This window comes from Balaenoptera ricei, chromosome 4, assembly GCF_028023285.1.
Source record: "Balaenoptera ricei isolate mBalRic1 chromosome 4, mBalRic1.hap2, whole genome shotgun sequence".
NCBI lineage: Eukaryota > Metazoa > Chordata > Mammalia > Artiodactyla > Balaenopteridae > Balaenoptera > Balaenoptera ricei.
The window spans coordinates 132667308-132682680 of record NC_082642.1 but is presented as its reverse complement, the minus strand read 5'-3'; the positions used below and the strand labels follow the sequence as shown (position 1 = coordinate 132682680).

Here is a 15373-nt window from a genome sequence, read left to right as displayed (position 1 = left end):
AAAGCATTTGGAAGTGTGCTTGATAATCCATAAGTGTTCTGCCATTATTATTTCGCAAATGTGTTAAATCAAGAAATTAGAAAAGCAATAAGATTTAAAAGTCTTGTCATTCTTAGTAACTTGCTTTAACCACCTGGGCTCAGACTAGCTATATTGACTAACATTTCTCTTTGTGGTGTGATCTATTCGATAATTTAGGAGACTTCTTCATGTGATTTTTCTCCACATGTTTGTAATCAGGTGTAGAGGCAGGATGGAGGACCTCATGGGTGGCAGGACTCCTTCACATGGGTGATGGTTTGTTATCCAGCACACAAACTTCCTCCTTGTTTTGAGAACAGAGCTGAAAGCTGGGTATACATTTTTTCATCTCTCTGGTGGCTTTTCAGTGCACTGCAAAATTAGCCCACTTTATTAAATTTGAAGCATCGTAAGCATCCTCTTTCCAGATGTCTATTAGAATTTTTTTAAAGGGAAATTCTGTGAATTTCTCTTTCTTTTTTTGAACATCTGTGGGAACTTTACTGAAGCCCAAGAGGTTAAGAAATGTCCAGACATAAGCTCATTCAGTTTGGATGTGGCATTCTTGGAATCATGGTATTTTGATATTAGTTAAAATAATTTTAGTTATGCAAGTGAATTATCTTTATTCTTGCAAGAGAATGAGTTGAATAAAATAGTAAGTGGGTTAGCTTATTTTAATAAGAAGTTATATGTATGTATACCAATATGTGTGTGTTTGTATTTATGTTCAATTCTTACCTCATTATCAGAATTCCATGTAACTATTAATGAATAATTAATCTAATGAGAAATAACATCTGTAAGTATCTTCAATGTGTTTGGAATCATGTAAGGATTTTATAAAGGCTAGCTCATTTAATCTTCAAAATTAGGAAAATCATGGAATCCAACAGGATCCTGAGAGCAGCGGTCATTGATGGTGGATATCTGAGAGAAGAACCACTTGTAATTCTTTTTTGACTCTAAAAGAGTGTCTGGTACATAATAGATGCTCAATAAATGTTTGTTGAATGAACTATAAATCTATGAATGAATGAATTATATGATTCTAAAGAATACATTAGAATGAAAAATATGACTAGCATTTAACCAAGGTAAAGCACTGCATGTATGACCCTAGACAAGTCAATTTACCATCTGAGACCTCAATTTATTCATTTGTAAATCAAAGGTCAGATCTCATCAGCTCTTCAGTCTTAAAAATTCACCATGGGATTTACACCATCATTTACTGTCAGTCATTATTCTCTGTGCAGAAATACCTTTCACATTTCCATTAGCTGGGCAACAACAACTCCTGACATATTCTTCACTTCATTTTTCCTTTTGACTTTGTGATTTGAAAGTAAGATTTAAAAAAGAATAACACAAGAAACAGGCACATATTAGACTCAATCCCAAAGGACAGTCAACTGTAACCACCTCATGAGAATAGAAATATGGCAGTTGGTATCCAAAATTTCTCTATTCTTTTAAATGGCACCTTCTCTTTCTTCATTTCTAATTGTTTTTAAATTTTCCTTAATTTGACCTAGTTTCATAGTTATGTGAAAATGCCTTGCTCTTAGAGCCTACTCTCATCTACTTGAAAAATAACATAAGTTGGACATATTCTTTAGTTTCCACTGGCCCATTTATAATAATTTGTCTACATTTCATATTTTTTTATTTTCCTAAAAATTGCCAGGGGTAACAATTAAATTAAGCCACAAACTCCCTAGTGAATGAAAGGTAAGACTAATGATTAGTGCTTGACTTAGGGGATAATGAAGGCTAACAGGAGCAAGTTTTACCTGGTATTGATGGCAAGAGTCAAATTAATGGACTAGACAGAATGATTTCACTGACTCTGAAATGGTATTTTCCTTTTGTAGTTCAGAGTACCACGCGCACGCACACACACACACACACACAGACACACACACACAGACACACACACATAGATATAGTTCTAAAAATAAAACTATGTATAGTCCTTCTTGACTTGCCCCTCCAGAAATAAAGAACCTAGGGTCTGAACTCCAAAGTACATGACAGTCTGCTTATGTAAGCAGACTGCTTGGTACAAGAAGTACTAAAAATTGCTTAACCAGTTCAGTAGTCATCTACAATTAAGCAACACCCAGGGAACAGAAGTCTTATTCTTATAAGTAGATGTTGCCCTTTTTGAGTAATCCCTTTCCTTCATCTTGAGACTGAATTTAGTGTCCTTGACTCTCCCTACCCTCTTGTAGGAAGAAGGTTACCTAAGGAGAACTACATTAACTCTTTCATCTTAAGAAGGATTCAAAAGAAGTTTTAGCTCAAAATCTTTTTCAAAGTATTCATGAAAACTCTTTAATAAAAGATCCCCAAACTTAAGCTGATTCATTACAAGCAAATATTGGATGACCGGGATTCCAGTAAAATATAACAAAGTAGATAGTCCCTAGAGAATGTTGTGACAACGTATGTTCTAAAAATAACCTCCATCTAAAAATAGTCTCCATCTATGGTCTTATGAAATTCTTTCAAGTCTTGGTCCAGATGTCTCTAGACCTCAGCTCAGAAGCTAATTGTGTCCCTTTCACTACAATCAGTAGCCACGCATATTTAACCAGTTTTGGTCCAACATCTGATTTTATTAACTTAGCTAAGGCTTCACCCAGCTGAAGCAAGAGGCTGTGCTTGAATAATATGCCCTCTGCCCCAATTCAAACACTTGGGGCTCAATTGCACACAAGTTTTGTGTCATCTGGAATTAAATCTCTTTGGTAGCAAAAAACAATGAATTATTGAGATAATAAGTGGATTCAAAAAGTACTATGATTCAAATGATAACAAATACAAAAGATATCTAATGTTTCCTATCTTTCTTATTTCAAATCCACCTTCTGTACTGCTTAACTCCAGACCAGACACCTTTCCTCTTTATACTCAAAAGAGGTAGAATTCTTTTGAAGAGTGCAAGAGTCACAATCCAAAGAAATGTATCTAAACTCGCATAACAAATTAATGAGACTCATGACAATGGATTCTGATTATTGAGACATAACTGGCCCAAACTGCATAGATTATGGGAACATGGAGTTTGCTCCTTCCTAGCTATGTTCCAAATATGTATGACAGGAAAATGCTACTACAAAGATGGGTGGCCATCCCCTTTCCTGATGACCCTCACAAAGCTTGTGTGTCCTCTGATTGTGGTGAAAAGGATACAGTTCGCTTCTGGACTCAGGTTTGGAGACTTCTAGACCAGACTTAAAAAGTTTCATAAAAAGACCATGGATAGAGATTGATTACTTTTAGGACCCCTGATGACAAAGTATAGAGAATCGAAGGAGTGATCAATCTAACCATTAAGTCCTCAAAGTCTGTTGATATCCCAATTCATCTCAGGGCTTGGTTCATGACTCCCACATTTTTACCTTCACCCCCAGATCTGTTCTATAAGACATTGTCCTCTGGGTGATCCACAGGCATCTTAACTTGGCAAAACTTGTTTCTCAAGTTGGGGACTGATTATTTCAGTATATGGGTTTTCAGTTCTACCCAACAACGTGAAATAGGTAATTCAAATTGTCTTTGAAGTTAAATCTTGATAAAAACACAATAAGGGTTTGAGAAAGGTCCCCCTCAGTTACTATGTAGGGGAAAGCTTATCCTGAATTTTACAGTGCTCAGACTAATACTGTCAACTATTGGAATAATAAAACCAGCTTTGAGTAACATCTGCAAAAAAAATACTGACTCACTATGCTGTATACTTGAAACTAATGTAATATTGTAAGTCAATCATACTTTAATTAAAAAAAAAAAAAAAACAACTTTCCTTTTTCTGATTTTTGTTCACCACTCCTTCCAGCCTTTGCTTTTGTGTTTTTCTCACTACGTGGAATATTGGTCTCAATGTTCTTTACTACACAAATTCCTACCTCACCAAACAAAACCCTTCAGAATATGGTCTGTTGCCTATCATATAGTAGGTGTTCAAAAAACACTGAACATCAAAAACATAAATGGTTTTTGAATGAAGGAGTGGATGAATGAGAAAGAGAGAATCTGAAGAGTTCTTAAAGGTACCTGGAAGCAGTTTAATCTCTTTGGAGGATGGTGAAAGATGTGGCAACATATTCTTCTGCCAGAAGTATAAGGGATTTTACATAGCATCAGCGGCTCTGAAGAAAAAGGTCAGATGAATCACAGGTGTATTTCAACACACTTAGGGTATTGTGATAGGCTACTTCCCATCTTTCTTAAAGAAAGGTAATGTAATTAACATACTCTGGTATGTGTCTCTCCCCCTGGTCTTGGTGGGTTGAAGGGGGATATAAACTTGAGGCTACAAGGATTTAATCACAGGTTTTTGTTTAAAAGACTTGCTCACTAACTGTCACGGACTTACAATAAGGTAAACATTTATCAAAGTTACAAAGACAAAGAGAGTAAAAAGTAAAAACTAGAAGCAAGATTCTACTAAATAAATTACTAAAATACAGTCATTTTACTAGGAAAAGGCAAAATGAACTGCATTTGGATTATACTCAAAGATAAACTATACTTGAATTCTCTTTCTGATTTCTTGGGGTAGTATTATTTTATTTTACTTTTTATTTTATTTTACAGGAAGTTTCTCATTTTGAGAATGCGAAACCAAAAAGAAAGTAAGTCAAATTTACTTTGAAAACTTTATGTTCTCTTAGTTCTACAATGTTGAATGGAATATTTTAGTGGGTTTCCTGTCAAAGTGCTTTTTTAAAAATCGTCATGTACAAATCTAGGTATGCTTTACCCTGCTAACATTTATGTTTATGCTGATGCTTAGGAAACTTGTGTTGTGACATTCCTGTAGACAGGGATGTGAAAATTAAATTTTCAGAAGAAGAAACATGTGTCTAACCTAGGCTCAGATTAAAGTGGAAGCCTACTCGAAAACATGTTTCTATCGGTGAACTATTAATCTTCTGGAGTTCTTCTAATCCAAGTAAAAATGTGTTTGCAAAGAGATTTGGGTTATTTAGGTCAGGCTTGGCTTTATATTCAGCACATCAAGCTGCCAGAGGACGCGACACACACATGTTGCATAAGGTAATGGGATTTTTAACTAATAAGCAGGAAATACATAGCAGCAGGAAGTTGGTTTATGGGGAAATTTCCAGATTGGTTGCTGATGATACAGAAGAACGGCTTCCTTGCACTCTGGAATGGTCTGAGACAAAATTGTTAACATGTGAAATTCTTTCTGGATGTAGTCTTTTTCGACAGCTCTTGCCGCCCCTCCTCCCCCAACTACTTCCTCCCACAAAACACTTTGTGCTTTCATAGTCTTTCCTTCCTTTCTTGCTCAAAGCTTTCTCCCAGTAAGGATACAAAATGCAGCCATAGTAAGTAGGTAATTTCATGATTAACAGCTTAGAGCACCTGCCAGGCAAGGGTAGTTGTATTTTAGTCATAGTTACCTACTTGAACTACATCAGTGACATTTTAAGCATGAATGGGAGTAAAGAGGGGGTTTTTTAGCAGGGTTCTTCTCAGTCTTAAAAATCGCCCCACCTAGGTAGCTGCTTATTCTATCCACGGATAAGGACCTCACTAATCCCAAATCAAATACTTAAACAAAATTACAGCCATTGGCTGATGATTGATGCTTCTACAGATTAGATGATACCCAAACATGGAGGGACAGAAGGAGGATGAATGAGAGGAAATGTACCTGATGCTGACTGAATTAGGAATTTTCAAACATAAGCCAAATCAATCAACACGTTCCTCAGATTCCAACCAGTTAAAGTTGAAGACTTTCTTGAGTTCCTCAATTCTTTTGTCCATCACTTCCCTGAAGGGAATAACCTCTCCTGTCATTATGCACCTACTTCACCTTATAATATTATAAGTAGCTTTTTTGGGAACACTTGTTACTTCCCAAGAGTTGTCCTGAATAAGCATTTTGCGTTAAAAAATTAAAACAAACCAAAATAAAATGGTTAAGAAAAAAAGAAACATTATATATGTAGGTTTTTGCTTACAACCCTGAGCTTAAAAAAAGGGTGAATAATGGAAAACACTCCAGCTATAACAAAATTATTTACATGTACACTATGTGTGTGTGTTCACCCAATGTGTAAATTAACATAATCAAGTATCAATTTATAGTCAATCTTATTTCATCTCTACCCATCTGACTCCCCACTCCCACCCCCCTCACTGGGTTTTATTTAAAGCATATCTCAGACAATTTCATGTTCCAGTATATCATTAAGAAACAAGAATTGTTTTTTTTAAACATAACCACAACACCACAGCTGTACTAGAACAAAATAAGAAAAATAACCTAATATCACCAAGTATACAGTCAGTATTAAAATGTCTCTGATAGCCTCAAGTGCTTTTTTAACAGTAGCTAGTTTATTTGAATCACGATCCATGTGATGCATTTTGTTCATGTTTCTTAATTTATAGGTCTTTCTCTCCATTTATTTGCTGAAGAAACTGGATTATTCTTTCTGAGGAATTTTCCATATTTTTGAATTTTACTGATTGCATCCTTGTGTGTGTGTGTGTGTGTGTGCGTGTATATGTGTCTGTGTTTGTGTGTGTTTTAAACACGTGTTCTCTCTTCTGTTTCCTGTAAATTTTTAGTTAGATCTCCAGGCTTGATAAGATTCAAGTTTGATTATCTATCTATATATATTTTAAAAGTAGGTCATCAGTGACTGTATATTTCCTGTTGCATTACATTGGAAGCTCATATATCTGGTTGTCTCTATTTTTACAACTGTGAAGTTGCTTAGTGGGTTCAGATGGTATCAGACTGATCCATCCAGCACTAAGTTGCCCATTGGCCTTTCAATTAAAAACTTTAACAGCAACTGGTAATTATTGCCCCGATTTATTGTTTTATTAGGGATTGTACAATAGTTATATTCAATTTGCAATGTTCTTTCTGTATTTATTGAACAGAATTATTTGAAAAAGAACTTGCCCATATGAACTATTTGATTATCTTGAGATGCATTCATGTCGAAATGGCCCACTCTTTTTTTTTTTTTTTTTTTGCAGGGGTAGGGGTGGTGAGATTTATGAAAGTTAGTTTCTTCATATTGCACGGAAATTTCCAGGCAAAGACTATACTTGTATTAACTGTACTTTGCCATCCAGAGTCAGGAAAATTCAGGTCCATGTGTAGAACTTAGAATTTATTCCTGCTCTCCAAAATATTGCACACATGTCTAAGTGATCTAATTTCTGTTCACTTAAAATATAAATTATTAAATCTAGACTTAAATATTGGTTTCTTTTATTTTTCTAGGTCAATCCGGAGATCTATGTCTGAAAGCAAAGTATTTGGTCAGTAATTCATAAGATTACTCATGCAAATGATATGTTCTCTTTCTCTAAGAGTGATTTTCTGCTGCTAGTGCCATAAAGCAACAGAAAGTAATGGATGAAAGTCAAATTGATTTGTCTTTGAATTTTATAGAAGAAATTTAAAAAAAGAAATGTGGCTCCATTCTAATTTTAAATGGCTAAGACAAATAAACCATTGATTTATTCAGAATAATTTCCTTTCATATTAAAAAAATAATTCTTTTTGGCTTATTGGCTGACTATCTTCCAATTTCCCAACTTTAGCTTGGAAGGTCCATGGTCAAGATGATCTCTTAGATATCTTTTCATATCTAGGAATCTAGGAATGAATAAAAAAGAAATAAAAAATGGTTGAATTATAAAAGACTTTCCACAGCATTTCAAGCACCAGAGCTTTTCTTCAGTTTCTGTGGTTAGAGTACCCATAGTAATAATAGGGGCAATTGGCTTGATTTGTATTTTAATTTTAAAGTAAATATCTAATTATTTTTAGAAAGTTAATGGAAGATATCTCTCTTTCCTTTACAAAATATAGAAAAATAGAATGTTTTATACTAATTATAAAACGTTTGTAGTGACAAAGCAACTGGATTATTCAGTTAATAATTCATTTTTTATTCAGTTCATCAAACTTGTGGGTACCCTTTCTCCCCAGCAGCACCTAGAAGTTGGATGCTCAAACCCCCTTTTTCCTCTTTTCAAAACCAGGTTCCTGGATAGGGTATGAAAAGCACACGCAGGCCAAAGTGATGATCATCCATGGATGCAACTATCAAGGGCATCTGCATTTTAATTGGGTCTGATATTCTTCCAGTGGCAACATCTACAGGGGCTGAGTCCTATCTCATTAGTCAAGGCCCTGTGGGCAGTAGTTGCTAAATATTTAGAATACTAGCCCTGATTTGAATAGTGCATGATCTGAAAGAAAAGGAAGTAGTCACTCTTTTATTTTCCATTTATATATGCCCTTCTCATAGCATATTCAGTTTGTGCACATAAGACTCTAGATGTTTTCATGCTAAAATAATTCTTCATGATCACCTGCCTTCTCTGTAGTCAAATATGAGAGCAAATACTGACTTTAAAAGCAGCACAGCATGCTCAGTTTGTGTGATGCTTTTGTTGCATTATTTAAAATTTGCTTTATCAATGGTGTGATACAGCATGTGGGATGATTAGTCTTCAGTAAACAGATTAGAAGGGATTCCAGTTCTTCATTCTGGTGCAGTTCACTTCTTTACAACATGTCTAGACCCTGCTCCAGGTGTTAGAAGGACAAGGCTGGGAAAATCATGGTTCTCCCAGTCAAGGATCTTAAGAGTTTCTTGAAAAACTCAGTGTTCTCTCTACACACTTACTTAATCATTTTGTTAAAAACAGTGAAGAATGTGGAGGGTGGAGCTACTTTAATTGATGTATAAAAAATAAATGGTTATTAATTCAAGAAAAATACTCCAAAGAATAATGTAATCAAAAGCTCTCAAGAGGTATTTCAGTAGCAACCTTCTACCATCTATGCTTGAGTGCTTATGTAGTTTATGGAAATAAATGGGAGGCCACAGAACATCTGGGAGTGTCCATCAGGGACCAGAACTCCCCAGAATGGACCACAATGCTTTCTTAACATATTACTTACCAAGTTACAACCATGTGCTGAACTTGTTTTGATGTCAAATTTCTTACACAGATGTTACCGTGAATTCTTCTAACCAATCTTCTGCTTTGCTTTAGAGGGAAAAACTGTGAATGACACAACTTGGCAGGAACCCAGCAAGCCTGAGAATGATTCCCACATCACAAGACTCTGTCAGCTAAAAGGTAATTGCTAAATTTAGTTCAGCTGACTTTGCATTTTCCCAAAGCAGTTTAAAGGGCAGGTAAGAAAAATTTACATCTTTCTTCATTAAAATAAGCAGTGCATTGTGGTCTACTTAAAAAGGAAAACTAATAGAATAGAATGTATATATTATTAATAGAATATATACGTGTGTGTAGATACACACAGACATGCAGAAAGGAAGTAGAATTTAATTAAGTTGCCTGTTGAAGCAAAGAATCAGTTGCAAAAATATTTGAAAGTCTTTAATGTCTAAAAGAATGCAAAAATATATTAACAGTTGTGATTTTTAGGTTTTCTTTAAGAATTTAAGAGAAATAAACTTGACTATTAATGCAAAATTATGTCATTTTATGATTTAAAAAATCCCAAGAAAAGCAAATTAGCAGTCAGGTATAGGAAAATTTATTAATAATAAAAGACTTCATAATTAAAATTACTTAACTTTGGGAAGGTAATGAATAAAACAGAAAGTCCTAAGAGTTCAGAAAGATGAACAAGAACATAAAAAGTTGATCTGCTTGGTATTCTCCCTCCAATGTTACTGGAACAAGAAATAATTGCTCATATTACTTATTGATTATTTAAGAGTTTCTGATTTTTAATTTTAAAAGATTTTTTAATATTTGGGGACAAAGGGAATTATAATGTATTTTTATAGTCAAGAATTTAATGGTTTGATTATACATTCTGTTCAGATTTTGCCTTTTGAACTCCATGAAAGAGCTCATAGATTTACAAAGTAATTATTTATGAAAATAATCATTTTCCATTGAAATATATCAATTTTATCCAAAATTGAATAATGTTTTGGTAAATAGTTTTAACTTAATTTTTAAATATTTACAGATTTCTCCATTATAAATAAATAAATAGGTGAAACATTTTGGGATTATTTTAGATATTTTCTTTTAATTATAAGAAGTGTTTTATTAATATTGTGTTTTGATTGGATTCTGTCTTCACCTCATGAATGCTAGCTGTATTCATTCACACCTCAGTTAGTTAATCAAACATTCATCCACCCATCCATTCATTCATCCATCTCTTTAATAAGCACGTGTTACTTTTAGATTATTGTACATTAATCTGAATAAAGAAGGTATAACTATATTACAGATTATTTTTGGTCATAAATTTTGCCATAAACCTCTTCAAGTATTCTATTTTCTTTAACTTCCTTTTTGTAAAATGTTGTGGGTTTTGTTTTTGTTTTAAATTTAGCAGTAACAGGTAAGTAATTCTATTATAGCTACACTGACAAAGCAGCAAAAAATCTTGGCCTGACTTGAGGTGCTTCTGATTAGTGATCTTTTCATTGTCAGAGAACAAAAAAGAACGCCTTTAAAGAAGACTTTTCAGCTTTGATATTTCTCAAATTCTTAAGCGCCCCTGTGTTCAGTCTGTGTGTGTGTGTGTGTGTGTGTGTGTGTGTGCACGTGTGCCTAAGAAGTTCAGCTGACATTTCAGCAGTACCAGCTGAGTCACAGGACATTTCTTGGGGATTAATGCTGTACTAGAAAGAGTTGATGGCCTGAGACCAAGGCTGTCGGTTCCATTGTAAATTGAAGGGAGAAATTTAGTGGGAAAGGGAGAGCCACAAGTTGTGGACTTGAATTTTATGGGTGTAGTAGATTCCTTTGGAAGGCTCAGAGTATTTCTAAGCAATCTGTGCCCTACATATCAACCTATAATATTTCTTTCTTATTTTACACACTACTATTTAGCTGTTAATTGCATGATTACTTAAGAGTGGTTTACTGGGCCTGAGGATAGGCAGACTGTGAAGTTTACTGAGGTGAAGATAGGTAGGTGCATCGTTGTTACCATCCACAGCCCATGTTTTTATTGAACACTAATGATGAAATTGTACAGACCATCTTTCAATAAAACAGAAGAAAACATATAGGGAAATGATAGGAGTGACGTAAACTCCTAAAGAATCTATTACATACTTCAAGAACCAAAAAAAGTCCATTCCTCTCAATTTCAATATCAAAATGGTATTTCCACATGACACAAGTTATATTAACAGCAATTCAGTCCTGAAGAGTATTGAGCCTGATGAAAGATACTTCCACAGGCTATATTTAGCCAAGGATTTGTGCCTGGTGTTTTAATCCATAAAGATATTCACATACCCCAATAACATGATTGTGTTCTGTTGCTTAAGACAAATTTTATCACAATAGTTGAGAGCCAGAAGCATTTTTAGTTTATGTAGTCCATTTCCTTCTTCTAAGAATACTTTCATCTAAATCTACATCTGTGATACTGAGACTACATCTGTAAAATACATGCAGGCTAAATTGAGTGCTCAGGACTTTACAACTGAAAGACTGGCATAATTTAGGTATCAAGGGAAGTTAATCTATAATTCATGTTAATTGTTTTATTTTTAGCATTCTAAACAGGCAGAATATTCATAATATTCATTTTAGTAAATTAAAATCGATTTTAAAAATCTTTAAATTTATTTTGGCCTTAGTTTTATGGGGGAAAAAAAAGCCTGAAAAGAATAAACTTTGAAATCTATGAATTGGAATTTACCCAAGATCAAGTTATGATTTAAGTAAAGATATTTTCAAGAACAGGGTTTTCATTATTTTATACCAGAAAGTGCAAACAATAAAAACAAAGCAAAATTTTAAAAATGATAAAGGAAACAAAATGCAGTTGGAGATTTAGAGAATGTTTTCAAATGGTGTTACTGTGATAGACTATTCCATGAAACAGAAAATATGTGAAAATAATTGGCTATGTTTGTAAAGGATGTAAGGGGCTGGATATATTCAGGAAACATGGTTAGTGATGGAAGGAAAATTAACTCCATTCATGCTGCTGCAAAATTATTTTTAAAATAAATCCTCTTTACATATGATTTTGATGAGATTCATTATAAAAACCCCATTGGTAAAGATATTAGGACCTCCCAGTTTAACACTGGAGTTACCATTAGTTTGAAATATTCTTTCCTGAATTCTAGTCAATATCATTATTTGGCCAGCCTTTTCAGAGTAAGCATAAGCATATAAGTACTTCAGCTTAACTTCTCAAGATCTTATTAAGTCTTCTTCTTTACTGGCTTGATACCCTCATTTTCAAGATGGTAAATGTATAGAGTCACAAGTGTATTTACTGTTCTGCTTAATTTTCAGGGACCACAATTTGATTGAGACATTATTTCCCAAGAGCATGTACTTTAACTCTGTTTAGACGGGACTACATGAGGAATGACAGAGAGAAGTCTGATCTCACACCTGAATGTCTGCTTATGATGCGGGAATAAACTTCCTAAGCAAAGGCTGCCTGCCACAGCAGGCCTCTTTTATTTCTAAGGAAGCCTTTCTGAATTGAATGACAAGAACACTCTGAGTTCTAGTGTTTTATACCAATGAATCTTGGTATCCCTTCAATTCTTTAAGAGAGTTCTTACTAGAATTATAGTTACCTGAGTACGGTCTGAAGTCTAATTTCCATTAGAATCACCAAGAAGCTGATTAGAGATATTGCTTTTTTAATCAAATCCCTTTTTTTTTTTTTTTTTTTTCTGCATCTGCATTTGAAGGGCAAATGGAGTCTGAACGTTTATGCTGGAAGATACATTCTTATGTACACTGTCGTTTGTGACCCGCTGATGTAGTTCATGCATGTACAGATAATCTATTGCTACAACAAACCACCCCAAAATGTAATGACAAGAAGCAAAATGTTATTCGGCTCATGGATTTTGCAAGTCAGGGATTCAGTCAGGGTAGTGCTTCACAACGTCTGAGGCTTCCTTTAGGAAGACTTGAATGACTGAGGAAGACTTAAATGTCTGGTGGCTGGAGTCATCTAGAGGTTTCTTCACTTACATGTCTGGTACTTGTCTGGGATAACTTCAGGTTGGGCTCAGCTGGGACTGTCAACTGGAGAACTAATAGGTGGCCTCTATTTGAGCTTTTCCCAGGCTAAAGGCTGGGTTTCAAGAGGGAAGGACATGAGAGGGGGCTTCACACATCACACAAGGAAGTGTCTTGAGAGTGAGCGTCACAAGAGACCCAAGTAGAAGCTGCCAGCCTTCTTCTGACCCGGACTTGGAGGTCACAAAACATCACTTCCACTGCATTCTCCTGTGACAAGCAAATCCCTATGGCCAGTTCAATTCAATAGAAGGAGAATTAAACTCCATTTCTTGGCAGAGGAGTGCTAAGGTCACATTGCAGAAGAACAGGTGCTATGGGAGATATTGTTGTGGCTGTCTTTGGAAAATATAACCTGCATATTGCCTAATTCAACCATTGCCTTTGTTGCTGCTTTGGACCAAATTGCCCCTATCTTTATAAATTTTTTTGGTAGGGTAACATTTGGGAGATTAGAAATAAATAAAATGTATAAGATTACAAAACAAAGAGTTAATCTTCATAAAATGTCATTTTCCTGGTGTCCCTTTCTTCGTCCAGAACCCTCAGAAGTCTCCCATTTTTTAAGCAGAGGCCACAAATGGGTAGCTTTAGAAGTAAATTTATTTTGAGAAAAAGCTTGTTTAGGCCATACAGTATTTTAAGAATCAAGAAATTTTACCTTAAAATTCATATATTTATACTCTATTGACAAACATGGGGGACATTGTCAATCCTGGGTCCAAAGTCTGAGGTGATTTCTGTTGAGAGAACTGAGAACAATGGCTGCCCGTCAGCAATGGCGGACCTTCACTTCACCACAGATCTCCCAATGTCTCCTTGACAAAATTCACTTCATTGAGTTAAATTACTTATTTGCCTTCTGTAGATGTTTACATTTGCAGCATTGGTCTCGTGGGTTATGTCCACATTCCTCCACCTGGCACTCAAGGTCCATTGCCATTTGGCCTTACTCACCCACCCGGGCTCACCTCCTCTTGTGCAATATCCAGAACTGCCCTCTGACGTGACCAATCTCAATTTCTACATTTAACTAAACATGTTTCACTTATTCCACACTATAGGCTAGTGTTCACAGCATTGCTGCTGTATCTGTAACTTTTCCTTTTCTTCTGCCTTTCCAAACAATCTCCATTCTTCAAGCTTCCATTGAGGCCCTGCGTCTTCTGGGAGGACTCTGGGTCCTAGTGCTCTCTTCCCACCGTAGTGTCTGAATCACTCATTTTACTGCCTTGCACTGTTATGTAAGTGGTATAAATGCACTGTACACATCCCTCACTCTGTGGCTTCCAGATTCGAGAGTACAGGAGTCTACTTCACTGGTGTTTTCCTGAGCCCAAAAGAGTAATTATAGAGGGAGCTCTCCAAAATTCAGGTTAGAGGGCTCAACAAAAAGAAAAGAGATGAAAAGGAATATAGGAACAGAGGAAAGAATTTTTTTTTCTAAGTACAGAAACTAAAAAAAAAAAAAACGGTGTAAAAACTCTGTTTCTATCATTCTGACTGTGTGATGGCAGATCTTTCTTCAAAGAGCCAGATCACAAAACCAGCTCATTTTAAAATTTCAGTATTTTCTGGAGCCCTGTAGTGTGGTGACTCTGATGTGAAATATCAACTAGGTGGTGTAAATAATTCTGAGACTGAGCTGTGAATTTAATATATCTTTTAACCATAGCTATAATGGGGATTGGGGGATAAACCTGCTCCTATTTTTCACTATGCGTGGAAGGTAGGCCTTGCCTCTTCCTTCCTCCTCCTCAGAATACAAGAATGAGGAGTAGTGGAAACTTGAAGTAGTAGTAGTGACTAGAAGTAAAAGGGAGTGAAGGTGAAAGGAAAAGTCATTGGCCTGGAGGCCAGGTGATTTCTATGGGTCTCAGTATCCTCATCTGTAAACTACGGGGCTTGGATTAAGTGATCCATGAAGTCCTGTCTTCTTTTAGCACACTGTGTATGTCAGATTTATATAAATGGAGCCCCTTTTACAGGGCCTGAAAGGAAAATGCTGCTATCTTTTGAAAAGGTTTCATTTAGCTGCAAGCAAATGGATGACACACTCCAAATCTTTTACCAAAGCAGGCAGAGAACAATTTCAACATAAATAATTCATGCTGAGAAGACATAAGCTAATGAAGCTCAAAATGCCAGGGATGGAAAGCTCGGTTTAACAGAAACAAGTGAGGTGATAACATTACCTCATAGCCTTTTGGAGTTAGAAGCGGTTTAGTAGCTCAGATGCTGCTCTTTTATAAGTGGGAAG

At 35.3% G+C, this 15373-nt stretch overlaps 1 protein-coding gene across 1 annotated transcript in view; it reads left to right on the top strand.

Moving 5' to 3' along the window:
* SAMSN1 (SAM domain, SH3 domain and nuclear localization signals 1) overlaps positions 1 to 15373 on the top strand; it is a 130509-nt gene that overhangs the window by 16535 nt on the left and 98601 nt on the right. The window contains 3 exon segments of the mRNA XM_059922226.1: positions 4630 to 4667; positions 7313 to 7350; positions 9103 to 9189. Of these exon segments, the coding sequence (XP_059778209.1) occupies positions 4630 to 4667; positions 7313 to 7350; positions 9103 to 9189 (163 nt within the window).